Source organism: Dermatophagoides pteronyssinus, unplaced genomic scaffold, assembly GCF_027571235.1.
Source record: "Dermatophagoides pteronyssinus isolate colony J.1.1.1.1 unplaced genomic scaffold, Derpt_VIB-CSIC_2022.12 sq0020, whole genome shotgun sequence".
Taxonomy (NCBI): Eukaryota; Metazoa; Arthropoda; class Arachnida; order Sarcoptiformes; family Pyroglyphidae; genus Dermatophagoides; species Dermatophagoides pteronyssinus.
In genome coordinates, this window is record NW_027461544.1 from 502,109 (window position 1) to 522,592 (window position 20,484).

Sequence of the window (20,484 nt, forward strand, 5' to 3'; positions counted from 1 at the left end):
TAATTTTGGCTTTATCAATGCTTTCTGTGTTGAAAAAATTATGTTTTTTGTTGTTGTTGTTGTTGTCTGAATTGCAGCAACAACAACAACAACAACAAAATCTTGTTGTTTTTTTTAATTGATCGATTGATTTATTCATTTGTTTTTTTTCTATTTCTACCCATATAGGTTTCCAAAGAAGAATATGATGGTTGCCATATTGCTAATCAAGCATTAGCTCGAACAATAGCTGTCTGTGATAAACCATATTTAAATCGTTATTATACGGTTACATTTCGTCCGTTTACACCGCAACCAGGTGGATTAGAATTTCATCCCGGACAAGATTATTATTTTATTGCATTATCAGCAAAAAATGGAGATATTTCTAATCATTGTCATAAATATCATATGAAAGTTGTATTCAAGGTGTGTTGTGGTAATAATCAACAACAACAACAACAACAACAATCGACACAATCAACATCAAGTGCCGTTCATCGACCATCATCATCATCAACATCTATTGGTAAGTGTCCGGTTAAAACAAGATTTACTCTTATTCTCTCTCCCTCTCTATTTCTCTATCCATTCAATGAACAAATAATTAATTCAAACAACAACATAATGAACCAACCAACCAACCAAGATGATGAATTTATAATTTTCAGGATAGATAGATAGATAGGATCAGTAACAACAACAACAACAACAATCAAAAGAAAAACACCTTTATAAACCAGATAAACCAGGCGGTCAATTCTTTTCTTTTTAAATATTCATATTTTGCGAAGGTCATCCGATCATGATTGTGATGATGAGGCCAGTTGAACCAAAAAATAAAAAGATCATTATCAAACCTGGCGTGATATAAATTTTCATTCATTCACATTTCAAATTTCATTGTTTTGTGATTCTATGTTTAGCTTTTGAATATCAAAATGATCAGGATGATCAGGTCAAAATGAAATACAAAAAAAATATTCACAGAAGCAAGCGCACACACATCGTCAATGTGTGAAACGATGATGATGATCCATCCATCCATTGTCGCGCTTCTGTGAATAAAATTTTTGTAAAAAGAAAAGAAAATGGTGAATATAAGTCACGCATTTACCTGTTTATCATCCTTATCGTTTTTTTTTCTCAGTTTTTTCAATTTTTTTTCGGTTCAAATAAAGATAAGATCGTTTTTTGTTTGGTTTGTGATGCTCAAATGTATTTGATCACCAAACAAAAAAAATCTCAAATCTGATCTCCTTGTTGCTTTTTTCATTCTTTCTTCTTTCTTTCTTTCTACTCGAAAGATAACAATAACAAAAAGAATTTTCTTCCCTTGACCATCATTGTCAAAAAAAGCACCAAAGTAAAACAAAAATCAATGTTGTAAATAATTTACAAGCAGGCTATATAAAATTATTCTTGAACAGCATTTCTGAAAATTGAATTCTAGTTAGGCTTAGATGCTTATAGTCGATCAATGTTTTTGCTTTTGCTTTTGTTCTTGGATGATGTCAAGTTCATTCATCTTGTTTGCTTGCTTGCGTGTTAATTGAATTCATTTAGTCAGTTAGTTAGTTAGTTAGTTAGTTAATGTTTTTTGGTAATCAAAACAATATTATTTAGTTTGGTCGAAAACTATTTTCGATTCTTCTTTTCTCGGTTCTTGTTATTTATATAAATATAATAACAGATTTGTACGACGATGGTAAACAAATGTTCGACAATCTAACATTCGCCTAGCCAGACAACAACAACAGAAAAAAAACTAAACGGATGCGGTCTTTACAAATATTTACAATAGATTCGATTACAACCAGCAAATAAACATTTTGAAAAGAAAAATTTTTTTTAGTTCATTCTTATCATCGACAAGTTTAAGTGTATATTTTTCTTTCTTTCGAGTGTGTTTCGTTTTATTCACCAAAAAAACCATGTGAACACTGTATATATTTTTGAATGGTTTCTTCTTCTTTTGCCCTGTGGAGAGAATGATATGCCAGATAAAAGAATTTAAGGTCCTGGTTCTGTCATGTCATCCTGGTTTTTTTTCGTATCCCTGAAGAAGAATCTTCCATATATTTTCATTTCATTTCATGTTTGTTTGTTCTGGCGAAATTTAGCTCCCGGCTTTCTCTTTTCTTTTTTCATTTATTCAGGATCACAATGTCATCATAAATTATTATTATTATAGCCAACAACATTGCATTCTGGTCTAAATCTTTTTTTCGAATAGAATCAATCGAATGATGATGATTAGACACATTATGATTTATAACACACATACATACTTACCACCAATGTTCAATAAAAACATATACACACAGCTTCTGGTCTTTTCTTTTGCTAGCTGGCTAAGTTTGTTTAGTTTAAATCCATTGTATTTCATTTATTATTTGGTTGTTGTTGTTGATGATGTTTTTGATTATTCTTTGACATCGGCCATCATGTTATGTCAATATTTGTTTGTTTATTTGGAACAACAACAAAACTACTCATCGACTATTTTCACTCAACTTGCTTCTCTCTTTCTTTTTCCTCTATTTTGATCCGTTTTGAAAAAATTATTCGATTTAAAAAATTAACCGTTTTTTTCTTTTTTCCATTAATTAGTTTCTAAACCTGAACCAGTGATCAACAATAATGGAATTAATGCTGCTTCAAATACAATCATCAATAATTCGACTATTGCTCCAGCCATTAGCAGCAGTATTAGCAGTACATCAATGCCACAACAAAGTTCAACATTTTCATTTGTTGAATTTATACCTGGACATAATAATAATCCAAATAATATTGGTATAGCTACCTATAAAGGTGTTATTAGTAATGGTGTTGGAGGTATTGGTCAACAAAATTCAACAATGTTTCCAATGATTGTTCGTCATCCAAAACCAACACGTTCATCATCTGCAACAACGGCTTCACCAATTTCAATCATTTCATCATTATCGAATCATCATCATAACAATCATCATAATAATAATCATCATCAGAGCTCTTCACCATTTAGCAATAATAATAGTAATAATAATCATGATAATAAAATTGGTCATCGATTTTATGGTGATCAACGTGGTGGTGGTGGTGGTGGCCGTTATTCAAATATTCCACAACATTATCCGAGCTTGTTTTCAACTGAACGTCCATCATCACATGGTTCACAAATTAATCCAGTTACAAATCGTATACCACATGTACCATATCATCCTTATCATCCTAGGCAATTAACATCAACATTAAGGCCTGTACATGTTGGTTGGCGTCCACATCCAATACCAAATAATCATCATCAAGATCATAATCCACCAATACGATTATCCGATCAACGTAGTATTGGTTATAAAGGTAAATACCAATAAAAGCAACACTGCCAACTTAATTTCAATTCAATTAATGATAATGATATTGATTGAACGCTGATGATGGAAAACAGTCACAGATGTTCAATGGGTGAAAAAAAAATTTCCAAAATTAACACTATGGACCATAATAAGAATAATTTATCAATTTTATATGGTTAATTTATACAACCAACTTTATAATTTGTAGCTTTGCTTGTCTCAATGTGATTTGATGTAGTGTGAATTTGTCCACACCTTTTCCATATACACAAACTTACATAGACTGAAATTACTTCCAAAACAAAACGAAAAAAAAACGGTGATCTCACCCTCTTTGTTGGTTGTTAGTTTTCTCTATGCATCAATTCATTTTCAAGTGGGCCTTTTTTTTCTACAACAATCCATTATTTATTGGCCCTTGTTTCAAATGATAATCTCACTATGGTCTGACAGAGAAATCGTTTGTTTGTACACAGTACACTAGGAACATTAAAATTCGTTTCATTCTGACAGCAACCAAACAACAAAACAAAAAAAAATGGAAAATAAATAGACTTTTCCATATTCACAATAACAATAACATTTGAATGTTAACCAGTAAACGAAAACAACGAAAACAAAAACCCAGACAACAAACAGAAAAACATAATTCATAATTAGGCCATGTTGTAATAATGATGACTGCAACAACCAAACTACTAACCCTTTTCTCTAACTCTTCATTCGAAAAAAAGGGTCTTTTTTTGTAGCAAACAAAAATGTTGACAGAAAAAATTATTGATTGACTTGCATAAGCCAAAAAAAAAAAAAAATGAAAAGAATCTAGCAAATAGTAAAAACTCTTTTTTTTCATATTCTGTCAAATAGGAATTCTGTGATTCAATGGAATCACTAAAACTAAAAAAAAGTTCTTGTATCGTGTCGTTTTTTTTGTTGTTGTTGTTGAACAAACCCGAAAAATGATTTATCCTGTTAATTAGCTTTTTTTTTCTTTTCTCTCGTTCAGAGTTAATAAAGAGATAGAGATTCAAGTTGAACAACACTACTATACACATGAATAAATCCTTTGTGTGTCATATCAGATTCTTTCGTTCATTCATTTATCGAACATTTTTTTTATCTTGTTTCAAAATTTCATTTCAAATGAAACCATTTTAGTAGTAATAGTCTCTCTATATTTCATTCAAATTCAAAACATTTAATGATTCTCTCATTATGATTTGAATTTGAATTTATTTCTTTTTCATTTTGAAACTATGTAATTACGCCCGTTCATCATCATCATTATCATTATCATTGTCGCCCCGTTAATAATAACCCATTTATACTTGAATCCATCATTTTTTTTTTTTTGATTTTTTAATTTTCATTTCTAATTTTTGTCTTTTCTTTTCAAATTTTGACAAACAGGAATTTATCGACCAAATGATAATAATCGTGAAAAAAGTGATGGATTAAATAGCCATTCACAATCAACATTATTATTAAGGCAATCATCAACAATAACAATATTGACAATCATTGTATCGATTAGTTTTTGGACATCATCATCATTATTATGATAATGTTGTTGACAACATCCGAATTTCGAAAAACTTCAGGAGTCATCTAGCCAGCCGGCCATACGGTACCGCCAAATCTTTGTGATGATAATAATAATGGATGGATGGATGGTAATTCATTCACGAATTAATCGAGCCCACGTTTTTTTTTAAAAAAAGTGCATTCTTCTTCTGATTCTCATTCTTATGTTCAACATTAGCATTTTTTTCAGTTATTGTTGTTTTGTTGAAGAGCTCCACACACAAACAAAACACTCAAAGTGATAAAGTTTTCTGTTCTGTTTTTTTATCGTTCATTTTGTTCCAAATTCACAGTGTATAACCGCCACCACCAAATGCCAATTTAACTCTTCTTTTTTTTCAAATCAACAACCAATCTGGAATGAATTCAACTTGTTGTTTATTTTTTATTTATTTCTTTCTTTCGCCAATTAGTCAATGTAAAACTTTTTAACTATCTCTCTCTTTCTCTCATTTTCTTTCACAAGATGCTTGTTTGTAAGATTTTTCTTTCTTTCTTTCGTTGTTATTCATTTTTCAGCCTTTTCTTTTTCTCTGATTACCCTGCTTTGAAAATACCAACCAGAATTATTCTCTCTCATGCTCTCTCTTACAACATCATATATATGTCTAAGTCAGATTTTTTTTCATTTCTTTTTTTTTGAAATTACCAAATTTGCCTTTTACTTCTGTGCTCTCTCTCTCTCTTTCTATACATTATTATCCTTTTTTTCCTTCAATCTTTGAATTATACACACTGTACATATTGGCCATTCAAAAAATGAATTGTGGCCGAAACATTGAATCATTTTTGTATAAAACTTTTACATTCGAATTACGAATACCTGTACATAAATTAATTAATTACCTATTTGTATATTGTAACATTTTATATTAATTGATTTAATTAAAAATTTCTTCTTTTATTATTCTTAAATTCATTTGTTATTGTTTCAATTAATCAATGGCCAAACCCGGTGGTGCCACCTGCATTTCATTTTTTTAACTATTTTAGTTTCATTTTTCATCGATAGATGGCGCCATGTATATTTATGATTTTTTTTTGACATTATTCGAATCATCGTTTTTCAAAATTTTTTCTGAATCGGAAATGATGGCGCCATTTATTGACAATAAAAAGAACCAAAAAACAAAGATGGAATGAAATAAATAAACAAGAGCGAGAGAGAGAGAGAGAGACTAAAAATTGATCTTTATTAATATAATAATAATAATAATAATAATCATGATAAAATCACTTTGTTCAAGAAGCTTAATTATTTTAACAATTTGATTGAACAATATAATCGTTTTTCTTTTTTGATGATTATATTGTTACTTAAGAATGAATCAAGTGATATATATGCCGAATCAGATTTGGATACAAGAGATTTAACGAGAAACTATTATCAGTTATAAGTAGTTAATTGAAGTTAAAAAGTTCTTGAGGAGTGAGACTTAGAAAGGATGAACGAAAGACTTGATTGGTTAGATATACACAGTGTTGTATATAAATGATGACGAATACTAACATCATGATTGAAATTCTATACAGATTCAGTTTTCTTGTTGTTTTGTGCATTTGTTGTATGAGCTTAATGTGCGCACAAAAAAAATTGTTGGCGTTTATTCGATGAACAAAACTTGTTTTTCAATAAAAATTCGCAAGAATCTTGAAGAATGATGAATTAATGAATGATGATGATTGGGGTAAATAACAATAATGAAATAAACGTTAGTAGTATATAAGCTGGGTTCTATGTTTGTTCTTGCAATTTTCAAATCATTATTATAATGATGAAATATCGGAAAACATTGGCTGTAAATAAATGAAAATGAGAAAAGAATATAATGAACACATAAAAATTGATAACAATACCTTTGTCATTCTAGTTAGGCTTTGTTTGTGGATAATGATTGTTTGTTTGTTTTTTTGGCAATCATAGGATGACCGCGAACACAAAAATCGATGAAAATCGCGATTAAATTAAAATAGAAAATAGTTTTACAAATCTTGCATATCTTCACGAAATAGGTATGTAGTCCAATAGACCAAATTGAATAGAGCAAACATTAATGGAAAAAATATTCGTGAAATAACATCGATACGTTTGGAACGGGTGGGAAATTTTGATAACCAACGTTTGCACCAATTTCGTTTGGGCATCACATGTACTTCACAGGCACGCAACTTTTCACCAGTATAATCTCCATGTTGACGTACAAGCGGTCGCTATTTAGTAAGAAAATAAAATAATTAAATTAAAATGACAGAATAGATGATAGAAATAATAAAAGTTGATGTGTGAAACAAAAGAAATCTTTTCATCACTTGTTTATAATATTATCAAGTCTATTGTTGAAAAAACAGGAACTGATTCAATGAATGAATTCATAAAATTCCATAAAATCACAATGACAAAGATGACTATAGTTATTGTAACAAGAATCTTTGATGATGATGATCATCATCATAATAATAACTCTTTTATCTAAAATATAGATCTGACAGTTTTCTTTTTGTTCCTGAAAGGAAAATATAGTCCGACATAAATAAGGAAATGAGCAAGTTAATTAAGATAGTGTACGGATGTTTGGTAACATAAACACAAATAGAATTTTCTTTTTTAACAATAGTCGAAACTAAAATAACATTATCATCATCATCATGTGTGAATAGAATTAATTATACAAAAAAAAATATTCACATAGTCATTGTCATAGACTTGTTTGTTGTTCCTACTCATATTTCAAAATCAGGATTGATTGAAAAACTTACCATTGCAAATGCAGTATTACGATCATCAACATGTTCATTTTCTAATGATGAACCATGTTCAATATCCCATTTACGTTGAGCAGCTAATGCAGCTTGTTGTTGTTTAAGTGCAGCACGATGTGCATCACTTCTTGATGCATAATTCACTAATGCAAATTCCAATAACGCACCGAATACAAATGTCAAACATACACCTGTCCATACATCAATAGCTTTTGTATAGCTGACCGGTGGTAACGATGAATTGATACCCGAAATAGATGTAGCCATTGTTAATAATGTCGTTACACCTAATGATACACGTGCTGGTATAGCATTTGGATCCAACCAAAATGATACCCATGAAACAATGACCAACATACAGCATGGTATATAAATTTGAATTAAATAATAGCTGAATTCACGTTTGAATAATAGGTCAACTTTGAGGCAACTATAGGAACCTATATTTTTAAACATATTGATCAATGGTCGGAAAAAAAGAAATTAAAAAAAAATAGGATTTATTGATAAAAACTTAAATTCCAATTCCAAATCATAAGATATATTATTAAAAACAAAAACAAAACAAAAAAGAAACCCGGAAAAGACTGATTTTGATTGATCGGATCGATCGGAATTTCATGTAGAAAATGACACGCGCGTTTTGTTATTCTTGTATCATCGACTCTATTTTAATGTACTTTATTTCGATATGACAAAATCTGATTTGCTGACCGATCGATTTTTTTTCATCTACTCCGATAAACGATAAAAGAATTGATTCACCATTCCATTGTAAGTTAGTTAGACAAAAAAAAGAGCCAATAGTTTATTTTGTTCAAAGACAATCACACTTGCATTCAGTAAGGAATGTTGTAGGATGTCACCGTGATTTGTTTTTCAACAAATAATTCTTTAATTTAATTAGATATCTATTTCTAATTCTTCTTTGTTGTATGATCAATACAATAATGAATGTTATACTGGGTAAAAATAATGATAAAAAAATAAATATCGGTTGAACACAATTGAATTCAATTTTAACATTCACATCTTTTTTATTATCATCATCGATCATCATTTTCTAAGGGTTTTTTTGGACAAAGAACAAAGTTTAAATTTGAAATATATTTTTTTTGTTTTACTTTAAAAGTTATCCAACCAAAAAAAATCTGATGATTATTATGTTAGGCTGAAAAAAAACAATACTGATTGAATGTGATGTGAATTCTTTCAAGTTGTTCTGTGTGTGTGTGTTCAATTTAGCACATAATCTAATTCTATCAAACAGAAAAAAAATAAAACTTCAACAAACCAAACCAAATCAAACAGCATTTTAGCTAAACAGGCTAGACAGAATGAACATAAAAAAATTCGCACATTGTAAATTAAATTACATCAGTTTCGAATTTGTACAACAACAACAACGAAAAAACTACCCTAACCGAAAAATTTGTTCCAAAAATAGGACAGGAAAGGAAAGCAGCATTTGGTTGAAAGCAATGTCATAATTTGATGTCTATCAAAACGAACAATGACAACCAACCTTCAACACCATTAACAATAATGAAGAAATTTCATTTTTTTCAATAACAAAAAAAAAGTAAATACAGAAATTTTTAATTTTAAACGAATCCTATGGTTTAAAAAAATCAAATTTACAACAAACAAATTTTTTTTCAAATGATTATCATCATTAATTGAGTCAATGAATGTTCATCATAGTATAAAGAATTTGTAAACAAAAAAAAAAAAAAAAAAACAGATTCTCAACATGCTAATGACTCTAATAACCACCACCACCACCATAAATAATTATTTAGAATCTTGAGTGTGTTTCTCTCTTTCTCTCCGTTCGTTCATTCATTCAAATTGAATAGCCTATGTTTCACACAACGGGAAACTGATTGGCTGACAGGACATAAAGAGAAGAGAGAATCGTACACCACTGACTAAAAGCAAACACAATTTTGCCTTGATGTGTATGTATATCTTGACAATGTCAAATTGTATTCGATCGAAAAAAAAAGTCTTTTTTCGTTATAAACTTTTATTTTCTTCAGTTATCATTCGGGTGAAACAAAAACAAAAAATTCTGAAGCAAAAAAAATTCGGCATCACATCAATGATATGGCAGCAGCTGCCATATTTGAGTTTTTTTTCTATTCGTTTGGTTGGTTGGTTGGCCCATTCAAAGTGTCTGCGTATAAATTGTGTATAGAAAGAATATATAAATTCTCACTATATGGCCTGTAGCCGTTATTGTTGTTAGAATTGTGTGTTATTGTCGAATTGATGATTGTGTGGTTGATTTTTCTTTTTCTTTTTTCTTGAATGAGAAAAAAAAACAATTTCAAAATTCAGCAGATGCAAGAATTCAAGATTCAAAAACTTTTTTCTTCATCTCTCCCCTTTCGCTCAATCATCCGCTTTTGCATTTTTTTAAAAAAAAGTATGAGCAAAAACATTTTAAAACATTCCACATAATTGTAAATTTAAATAAGACACATCTGATGATTGTTGATGTTTGGTTGTTTATCGCTCAATTGAAGAATATATTTTTTCAAAAAAATTATGAATAACATGATTTAACTTACCAGTATTTGTTTTACTGGTACAATAATCGGTTAAATATTTTTCCAATGTAAATCTTGGTAGATGAAGATTTGTGGTTATCTGGACGGGATCTTCATGTTTCCAAACGAACATTAAATCTTCGGTTGTATAGCCATCTATTTTTCGTTTGTGTCATATAGTGTTTCGGAAAAAAATAATTTGGAAAAAACAAAATGTTTTTTAAAATTTTCGAAACAAACAGAAAAACTTACAGCTAGCCATTTGTATGGAGCAAATTTGTTTATCCAATGGATAATATTTTAAATTCATTGGACAAGCTAATACTAATGAAATTCGAATTGAATAAAGGACACCGCCTTGTGGATAGATACGTAACAATACGTTTGGCATAATTATATCATGAAAATGGCCTTCTTTTTCATTTTTGAAAAATAAATCTGGCCTCCATACTTTGTTCGGATCAGTCAATACCAGATAACGTATTTGTCCGCTCATATTATCAAATTTTAATCGACTATCGACCCATTGTTCTCTGAATGTTACCTGAACTGAATATTCCTATTGGAATATTCGTTTGTGTTGGTTGAAGAAAAAAAAATTGAATAAAGAAAAATTAGACAAGAATAAATAAATTCAGATTGAGAATGCTGTTTGTTTGTTTTTTGTCTGAGTTTTGATATTAATCAATCAATCACTAAATATTTCGGAGGGAAAAAAAGGAAACATTAAGCTTTTTGTGTTTAGACATCGATTGTTTTAATCTAACTTATTTGATTATTGAAAACATTACTGCTGTTTACACTAATCAAACCAGCGAGCTGTCAATTTGCCGAGATTTTGGAATCAAAATGGATTATTATTCACATGATTTATATATCAACTTACCATATCAAGATCACTAATTTTGCTAATACTTCTAATTAAAATATTCACAGAGATCATACTAGGTCCATCTTTATTATCAAAAAAATGATCAAATTTCATTTTGAAAAATATTAAAACAAAAACCAAAATTTTTGTCATTTTTTTTGTTTGTTGTTGTTGAGTCGAATCGATTCGAATGTTTTCGGAAAAAAAGTCGTTCATCATTATCGTCCCATCGATTAATCGATTTCGAATGTGCCAAGAATATTATGTAAATCGTCCATCGAATCGAATTTTATGTTGACATGTCCGCATAATAAAAAGAGTGATTCAATCATCAATCAAAATGAATGAATAAAATTAAATTCAAGGAAATGGTGAAAGAAGATTAACAGATATCATCAGTATCATCATCATTTTTTTTGGATTCGAATGTAAGTTAATTTTGTTTTTGCTTTTCTTTGATAAAAATAATTTGATTAAAAGAAATAAAACACCATTGAAGAACATAATAATCTATACGGCTGGCTACTATCAAATTGATTGATTGGCATCGAGCACATGAAGATAAAGATGATGATGAGTATCATTGACTGAAAACTATTATTCAATAACCTTATAATAAGAATTTTGGATTGATATAATCGTATATATAATATCCAGTAACCGAATACATTCACAACGAATTGGATTATTTGGATTCAACAAACATGGACAGACAAGCAAATGAAAAAATGAAAATGAAATTATTCGATCATCATCAATTTATATAAATAGGCAATGACAAGACATAAGACAATTGATGACAATGAAAATTAAAGAAGAAGAAGAAGATATATCCACATTATAATTTGAATTTTTTAGTGATCATTTTCCGAAAACAAAAAAACGAAGAAGATTATTATTATTATTTCATTTGATCAAAAACAGCCATTTGAATTATTATTATTATTATTATTGTTATCAAGAGAAAAAAGAAACGGGACTATCAATGTTTGGACAAGATTTAAATTTATTAAAGAAAATTAAATGAAAATGAAAAGAAACAGGACGGCAGACAGAGACGCTGGTTTTTCTCATAAAAAATAATCAATGACAATTATTATTGTTGTTTTTTTTTTGAATCGAAGGCAAATTTATTTATTATTATTATCGATTCTGATCATCATTATCAATCGAATCGTTTGATTTACAAAAAGCTTATTGGAAAAATTAATATCAATTCAGATATAGATTGAGACAAAGACAAAGACAAAAAGACAGACAATACACAAGACGTTTATAGCAAGAAAGAAAGATTTTTTTTTCTGGGGAATGTTGTTTTAATCTTATAAATAATCAAACTTACCATAACAACATCATCGATACGAGAAATGCTTCGAATTAGTAGATTCACATTGATCATAGCTGGACCATCTGTAACATTATTGTTTGTTGTTTGGTCGAGCATGTTTTTTGTTTGTTTGTTTGTTTGTAAAGACAATATGGGAAACAACAACAACAACAACAACATTCATTTTAATTTGGCGAGAAATGAAAAAGAAAAAAAGAAAATTGGAAAAGAAAAAATGCATCAGGCAATCGAATGTATCCATTCAATGTTATAAAAAACGACAACAACAATAAAAATTTCAAGTTTCAAAATTAATATGATTCAAGATGCAATATCAGAATAGTCATTCGCCAATATTATGATCATCATCAAACAAGGAATGACATGCAACATGCAATATTTATTTTTTTTTTGCAAAAAAATTCTTCCTAATCAATTCATCGTTTTTTTTTTGCTTTTTTTTACTTAATGAAAATTTTCTTTCATTCAGTCGATCTCTTAATCGACAAATCCACATTTTTCTTTCTTTCTTTCTCTATACTAAACGTGATCAGCATTTTGATTTTTTTTTCTATCATCTTATTTCTTAAGATGGCTATAGAAAAAAAAATCATTCATCATTCATCTTCCTTTCACATATACATCATGACCGAATCAAAGAAAAAAAAATCTATAATTTCTATAAATTCTTTTCCTAATGCATGTAAGGAGTTTGTGCACCAAATTTTGATGCATTTTTTTGTTGTTGTTGTTGCCTAAGTTCTATATTCAATAATGATAATTTCTCTAAAACGATTTGCCACCATCACCGAGTGAGTGAGTGAATGTGTTGGCCCGTTTGAACATCTACAATACAATACATACATCATATCTTTCTCTAATATCAATCGATGCGATTCGCTTCAATCAATAATGATGATGCTTCATTGCGTGCGTCGATTGATAACCAACAGATTATATTATATAACTGGCAAATAACAACAACAACAAAAAATAGAAATTGTCATTAATGATCTGAGTATGCTCATTGAATTGATCATATATTTTTTCTAAAAAATGTCGGCTACATATCGGTCACATTTATAGATGAAAAGAATATAATAAAAGAAGATTTTTAGATGCCATAATGATGACAATAATTATCTTTTCTTAAGATATAATTGTTCATAATCTAACCTAACCTAACCCAAACTAATTTGTCTTTAATGAATTTTCTAGAATTATCAACAAAAAAATGAAGAAGAAGAAATTATACACCCACACACACAAAGCAATGAAAAAAAGATTTTTGATAATGTGAATATTTCTATAAAAAAAAATTATCTAATAAAGGTAAAAAAAGTGAAAATGAATTTCAAATAAAATTACACACACACGCACACACAATGATATTTGAAAAAAAAAGTTATTTTTGATTATCACATACCACCACCACGAGCACCAACCGATGCATTACCCATTGGACGAATTCTTGAATCATAACCATCACCAATAATTTTGTCAAGAATACGTTTTTCCATGGCACGAATATTGGCGCTTGGACTAATTGAGAAAAGAATTGATTTCAATACGAAAAATGATAATGCGAGAAAACTTACTGTACTGGACAAATGAATAAATATGAGAACATAATGAATAAAAAAACAAGTTTTATGTAAATATTTGAAAAAATTTGATGAAATAATTGTTGGATTGGCAATAATTTATTGATAACTGATGATGATGAATAAGATAATAATAACGACGATAATGGTTGACGAAATAATGATAATGATGATGATGATGAAAGTAGTGGTGGTGGTGGTGTTGATGATGGTGATAATGTCGTCGATCTAGATTGTGATGATGTAAAAATCACTTGATAAACATCAATAACATCATTATTTGTTTGTCGGATTGATTCCGTATTGTCGACATTGGTTTCCGATCGATAATCTTGATTAATCTTGGTTTTTAATCTTTTCATCATTTTATCATTATTGTTGTTATCATCGTTTATCGAATCATCATCAATAATCGATTTCCATTTTATCATATGATGACTGTACGTATTAGTTGCTGATTTCAGATTCATTTTTTTTTGTTTATAAATATTGTTGTATGAACCTTCTAGGAATATTTTTTTTTGATCGAATTTTTTTTCTCCAAATTAGATATCAAAGGAATGATAATTGAAAAATCATAAATTTCTTGGTGGATGCATCATTGTATAATTGAACGAAAACAAAAAATAATATCGGGATTCGATTCACAGCCAGATAATATATAACCAAGATGATTATTGGCCTGCATCATTTGAGGAAAAATTGATCTTATTATGTCTTGTTATTGGGCAATATTGGTTTTAGGGCGAATAGCGAATAGCGAGAAAAACCGAACCGAGAGAAGAAAAAAGAAACAGAAAATTTCTTTATCGAAAAAAAATGAAACCAAAAACAATCGATGCTGATGATGATGATGATGAAATTGGACACTATTTTCTGGGTTTTTTTTTGCTATTGCTTCCGAAGCAATATCTTTTTTATTTGTGGTGCGTTTGAGCTAATCAAGATGAGAAGAAAAGAAAAGATCGAAATCCATTTATATATAGCAGCAGATTGGTTTTTGGGATGAAACAAAAAAAAAAGAGTGCACAAAATTTTTTTTAATAAGAATATTGATGATGAAAAAATGTAAGCTTCACTGCCATAATTGCAAATAATGTTGTTTGATCCAGTGATGTTTGTAGAAGAAAAATCAATAATCAGCATCGATGTTCATATCAAAAAAAAAAATTGTCGAATTTTTTGTTGATTTGTTTAATGTTGTGTCTGTGTGTGTGTGTGACGAAGAAATTATCACAAGAATCAATAACAAACAAAGATTTTTTGGTCTTTTAAAAAACACAATCAAATTCTGGAAAATTATTGAGCTTTTGTCGAAACAATGAAACTGAAACAAAAATTCTTCAAGATTGTGCTGCAACTGAATAAAATGAATTGGGCGTTTTGATTATCTGTGATCATTAAGTGACCAAAAAAAGATCATTGCTTTATGCAGAAAAATAAATGAAAAAAAATTGAAAAATGAAAATTTTTTTAGATTTGAATCAGGAAATAGGCTGTCTTTATTTTTCTGCCTGCAACTGAGACCTGTCATTATCATAAAAAAACAACGACCATGCTAGCCGAATCGGATATTGGAAAAAAATGATCAAACTTTACCGTTTGAAACTTGGATATTTGAATGAAAAAAAAATCTACAAATCAATTTGACAGATGAAATATCCCTTTTTATTACTCTTCTCTCTATTGAAAAAAACACCCTGATAATCATAATAATCATCATCCAGGTTACTAGGCAGCAATGATGATGATGACCATCATTGATCAATCAATAACAACTAAAAAAAAAGAAATTCGCGGGTAAATTCTATCAAAATTCTGTGTTTTTCAATGCGAAAAAATTATTTTGACTTACCCACCACCAATCACCAAGTTGAAAATGATAAAATTTTGAACGAAAAACACTTCACATCACATATCACTGATGATTCTTTGATTATTTTTTTTTTTGGATGATGAGTTTTTATGGAAAACAAGAACAACAACAACAACAACAACAATGAATTTGCTTGCAAAACGCTATAAAATTCAATTTATTAGCGTTTTTTTATTTGTCAAAAACAATTTGCACATTTAAAATGTTTTCCTTATTCATCTTTAGATGATGTATCTTTTGGGGGTTATATATAGCGTTTTTTCGTTGGTTATAAAAATTTAACAATCAAAAAAAAAACGATAAACATCATTCGACATTTATCTCAGGGTGACAAAACAACGAAAAACTGAAAATAAAACTAGTTTTTTTGTTTGTTTGTTTCATTTTCAAACAAATCCATTTTAATGGATGAATTTTTTTTTTTTTTTTTGGTTTGCATCCAAACCATCATCATCATCATCACCAATGAAATTGCTGTACCATTAGTTCACACGCGAACACAACCAAACAAACCAACGAATAGGCTCAAACATTATTTCAGAGCAGAATCTATGAATCCATTCCGAGAATCTAGAATTTGAAAGCAGCAGCATTACAATAGATGATCAGAATCATGAATGATTGTTATTTGATAATGATGGTGATATAGTTCACCAAAAAAAAAATTTGATATAGCCACCAATAACAACTGGCAGCAGCAACATAAACAGCATCAAGAATTTAACCGGATTCACCAAAAAAAACCGATTCTGGCAAAAAAAGGAATGGATTGAATGAATAGAGAGAAAAACTGATAAACTAAAGTTCCGAATATTTTTTGGCGACCCCGAATGGAAAAATGATTATTTCGCATCTTGCGATCCATTTTTTTTTGTTGGTATTGATTGCAACCAATCAACCATGGATGTGAAAGAGAAAAAAAAGATTGATTTCGATCATTTTTGTATCATTTTTTTTTTGTTCAAACGGACAAACAAAATTCTGTGAGAAAAGAATATTGAATACAGAATTCATAAGAAAAGAATATCCCCAATATTTGTTATTACGAAATGAAGAGAGAAAAAAGGAAAATTTGAAATTGATTCACCAAAATGGATCAATTTCATTGATCAAGTTTTTGTCAAGTTTCTTTTTTTTTCGTTTTTGAAGAGGATGCTAAAAAACAACAAATCCAAAATGATGGAACTTGACTCTCTTCTTCTTTTCCCTCTTCTTCCATTTTCTCTTTTCTTTACAATGATGATGATGATGTTTTTTCAAACATGAATCGAATATGCGTTAACGGAATGCACATAAAAACTGAACATATATACTTTGGCCTTTTGCAAAAACGAAAAAAAAATATTCTATACTGAGAATGATGCTGCTTTGTTGTTTTAATATTTTTTTCTTCTTCTTGTTTTGGCATTATCAAAGCAATGAAAAAGTAATAAGTTCTTGTAGAATCTCTCTTTTCATTCATTTTTTCTATATCGTAAACGAACCAGGGCACGAAAAAAAAAAATCTAGGCCATCATCACGAATCGTATATACAGATTTGCTATATATACCAAAAGAATCGACAAAAACGAAAATAATATTATCATCGTGATTGCACACAAACGAACAAACGAACGACCAGGCCAAAAAAATAATAATAATAATATGGATCACCATCGAATCTATTTTCTGTTTTCGGAAATCTATGTGTGAAGAGAGAAAAAAATCCAAGGATTCTGTTTGAATTCTGTTTGGATTCTCTCTCTCTCCATGTATGTATGTATTTATGGCATGTATAACACACACACACAAGGACAATCTTCATTCAGGGAAAACATTTTTCCAAAAGAATACCTTTTTTGCATAATATTCTCTATATGTGCTTCAGAAGCATGCAAAATCAAAATCAAAATCTTTTTTTTTGCTGCAAATATAATTCATTAAAATTTAATCCTTTACCCCCAATGTAATGTACAAAAATAAAATAAAATACAGTGGTACCTCGGTTAACGAACACCTCGGTTAACGAAATTTTCGGTTAACGACGATGGGTCAGGAGAAAAAATTACCTCAGTTAACGATGATTTTTTCGGTTAACGACGATTTAAAAAAATCAATTTTTGATTTTTTTGCGTATAATTTATTATAAATATTTGATTTTTTCAACAAAGACAACATCCTACTTATGAGAATTGATATCTAATCAAGAAATTTCATGAAAATTACAAGTTCCAAATATAATAATCGCTAGCCGAAAATGATTCTTTTGGTTGAACAAATCTGAATTCCCTTATTCAGCTATGATTACTAACGATTCAAAATTCGCTTGCTTAACGATGATCACTGACAAATCCAAATTTACTAACCAAGCAATGATCACTGAAAAATCCAAATTTCCTAACCAAGCAATGATCACTGAAAAATCCAAATTCACTTGCTTAACGATGGTCACTAACAAATCAAAATTTGCTAACCAAGCAATGATCACTGAAAAATCAAAATTTGCTAACCAAGCAATGATCACTGAAAAATCCAAATTTCCTAACCAAGCAATGATCACTGAAAAATCCAAATTCACTTGCTTAACGATGGTCACTAACAAATCAAAATTTGCTAACCAAGCAATGATCACTGAAAAATCCAAATTTCCTAACCAAGCAATGATCACTGAAAAATCCAAATTTCCTAACCAAGCAATGATCACTGAAAAATCCAAATTCACTTGCTTAACGATGGTCACTAACAAATCAAAATTTGCTAACCAAGCAATGATCACTGAAAAATCCAAATTTCCTAACCAAGCAATGATCACTGAAAAATCCAAATTTCCTAACCAAGCAATGATCACTGAAAAATCCAAATTCACTTGCTTAACGATGGTCACTAACAAATCAAAATTTGCTAACCAAGCAATGATCACTGAAAAATCCAAATTTCCTAACCAAGCAATGATCACTGAAAAATCCAAATTCACTTGCTTAACGATGGTCACTAACAAATCAAAATTTGCTAACCAAGCAATGATCACTGAAAAATCCAAATTTCCTAACCAAGCAATGATCACTGAAAAATCCAAATTTCCTAACCAAGCAATGATCACTGAAAAATCCAAATTCATTTTCTAAACAATTTCAACTAAGTAACGAATTCAAATTCATAAACGAAACAAGTCCAACAAAGAATGAAAAGTTTAACAAATCTTATCGATCAAGGAATAAAATTCGATTGGTTATCAAAAAGTGCTATGGGAGAATATGGTTCATTTTTGAAAGATTTCGGATTTGAATAAGAAAACAATTTCCTGGGTTTGAATGGATTTAAAATTTGCAAAATTTCATTTTGAATTCAATCGTTTTGAACGAATTGAATCGTTATAAACACGTGAATTTGAATTCTTTACTGGCCATTGTTGGAATGGTTAAACAAGTGAATTTTGGATTTTTCAGTGATCATTGCTTGGTTAGTGAATTTTGATTTGTTAGTGACCATCGTTAAGCAAGTGAATTTGGATTTGTCAGAGAACATTGCTTCGTTAGTGAATTTGGATTTTTAGTGATGATCTTTAAGCAAGTGAATTCGGATTCGTTAGTGATGATCTTCGAACAAGTGAATTTGGATTTTTTTAGTGATGATCTTCAAACAAATGAATTTGGATTTTTTAGTGACCATCGTTAGACAATCTAAAACATATTGCAACTCTTTTTGAGAAAAAAGGTAAAGAATTATGACAGTGAAGCAAACTTTTAAGGGAAGTGGGACATTTTTCATTTTTATCACCGAAAAGTGATGATTTCCGTTATCAGATCCAGTCTATGGATTAGCCTAGATAAGAACGAATTCAAAAATAATCAGTTTATTATGATTACATGGCTTTTTTCGAGAATTTAAGGTGATAATAGGAAATCAAGGTCTGAGGTCGGATCAATTTTATCCGCTCTCCATTGAAACCTATGGAAAATCGTACCTCGGTTAACGAACATTTCGGTTAACGACGGTTTTTCAGGACCCGATCATCGTCGTTAACCGAGGTACCACTGTAGTTACATTTTGTATACATCGTACATTCTCATCAAAATCATTCAAAATCATAAAGTGGTATTGAATTAATCAAGAAACCAAATGAATGAATTTCTCGTTTTTTTCCAGAAAAAAATGTCTAGATTTTCCAAAAAACTTTCTGTTGCTGTTCATTTTCGTAATCGAATCAAATTCGATGATCAAACTTTGATTACCGAAATGCCAAATTTTTTTTTTGTTCCCAAAAAATATCAGTCAGTCAATGACACACACACACACATAGGCCGATTGATATATAGCCTATGCGTTAAAAGTGGACAAACAGAAAAATCAAACTTCATTAGTGTTGAGTAAATATTTACCACCATCCACATCATCATTTACTTTTTTTTAGTTTATTTTTTGTTTGATAAATTTTCAAATTTTCAATTTTAAAGAAAAATTTCATGTTTTTTTTGTGATCTGATTTTTTTTTCTTTTGTAAAATTTTTTTTCCTGTATCGACAATTGTCTCAGGTATTTTCAAAAAATCAGGAAATAATATTGTGCGTATGCGTCATTTGATTGATTTGATTTGATTTGATTGAA

General features: G+C 29.4%; 2 protein-coding genes and 1 long non-coding RNA gene across 6 annotated transcripts in view; 2 read left to right on the forward strand and 1 right to left on the reverse strand.

Moving 5' to 3' along the window:
* Ephrin (ephrin) overlaps positions 1–5,822 on the forward strand; it is a 64,613-nt gene extending 58,791 nt beyond the window's left edge. For all 3 annotated transcript variants that reach the window (XM_027340644.2, XM_075822815.1, XM_075822814.1), the window contains 3 exons: positions 169–508; positions 2,593–3,327; positions 4,734–5,822. In XM_027340644.2, the coding sequence (XP_027196445.2) occupies positions 169–508; positions 2,593–3,327; positions 4,734–4,885 (1,227 nt within the window). In that variant the 3' untranslated portion in view covers positions 4,886–5,822. The remainder of the gene's footprint in view (positions 1–168; positions 509–2,592; positions 3,328–4,733) is intronic.
* A 255-nt stretch (positions 5,823–6,077) lies between these two features.
* Positions 6,078–14,584, reverse strand: LOC113790942 (glutamate-gated chloride channel-like). 2 transcript variants are annotated; one of them, XM_075822811.1, is made up of 8 exons: positions 14,019–14,584; positions 13,847–13,962; positions 11,109–11,176; positions 10,475–10,781; positions 10,244–10,378; positions 7,665–8,107; positions 6,765–7,118; positions 6,078–6,704 (listed from the first exon to the last, which is right to left on the reverse strand). In XM_075822811.1, exons 1-7 carry the CDS (start codon positions 14,492–14,494, stop codon positions 6,891–6,893), a joined length of 1,773 nt encoding a protein of 590 aa, XP_075678926.1. In that variant the 5' UTR covers positions 14,495–14,584; the 3' UTR covers positions 6,078–6,704; positions 6,765–6,890. The 2 variants fall into 2 exon arrangements, with proteins under 2 accessions (XP_075678926.1, XP_075678925.1); XM_075822810.1 differs by lacking the exon at positions 11,109–11,176 and adding an exon at positions 12,436–12,503.
* Positions 11,399–14,628, forward strand: LOC142645743 (uncharacterized). Its single transcript, XR_012846803.1, has 3 exons — positions 11,399–11,521; positions 11,574–14,464; positions 14,574–14,628. It is a non-coding gene; the product is annotated as an uncharacterized LOC142645743 (long non-coding RNA).
* Positions 14,629–20,484: the final 5,856 nt, after the last annotated feature.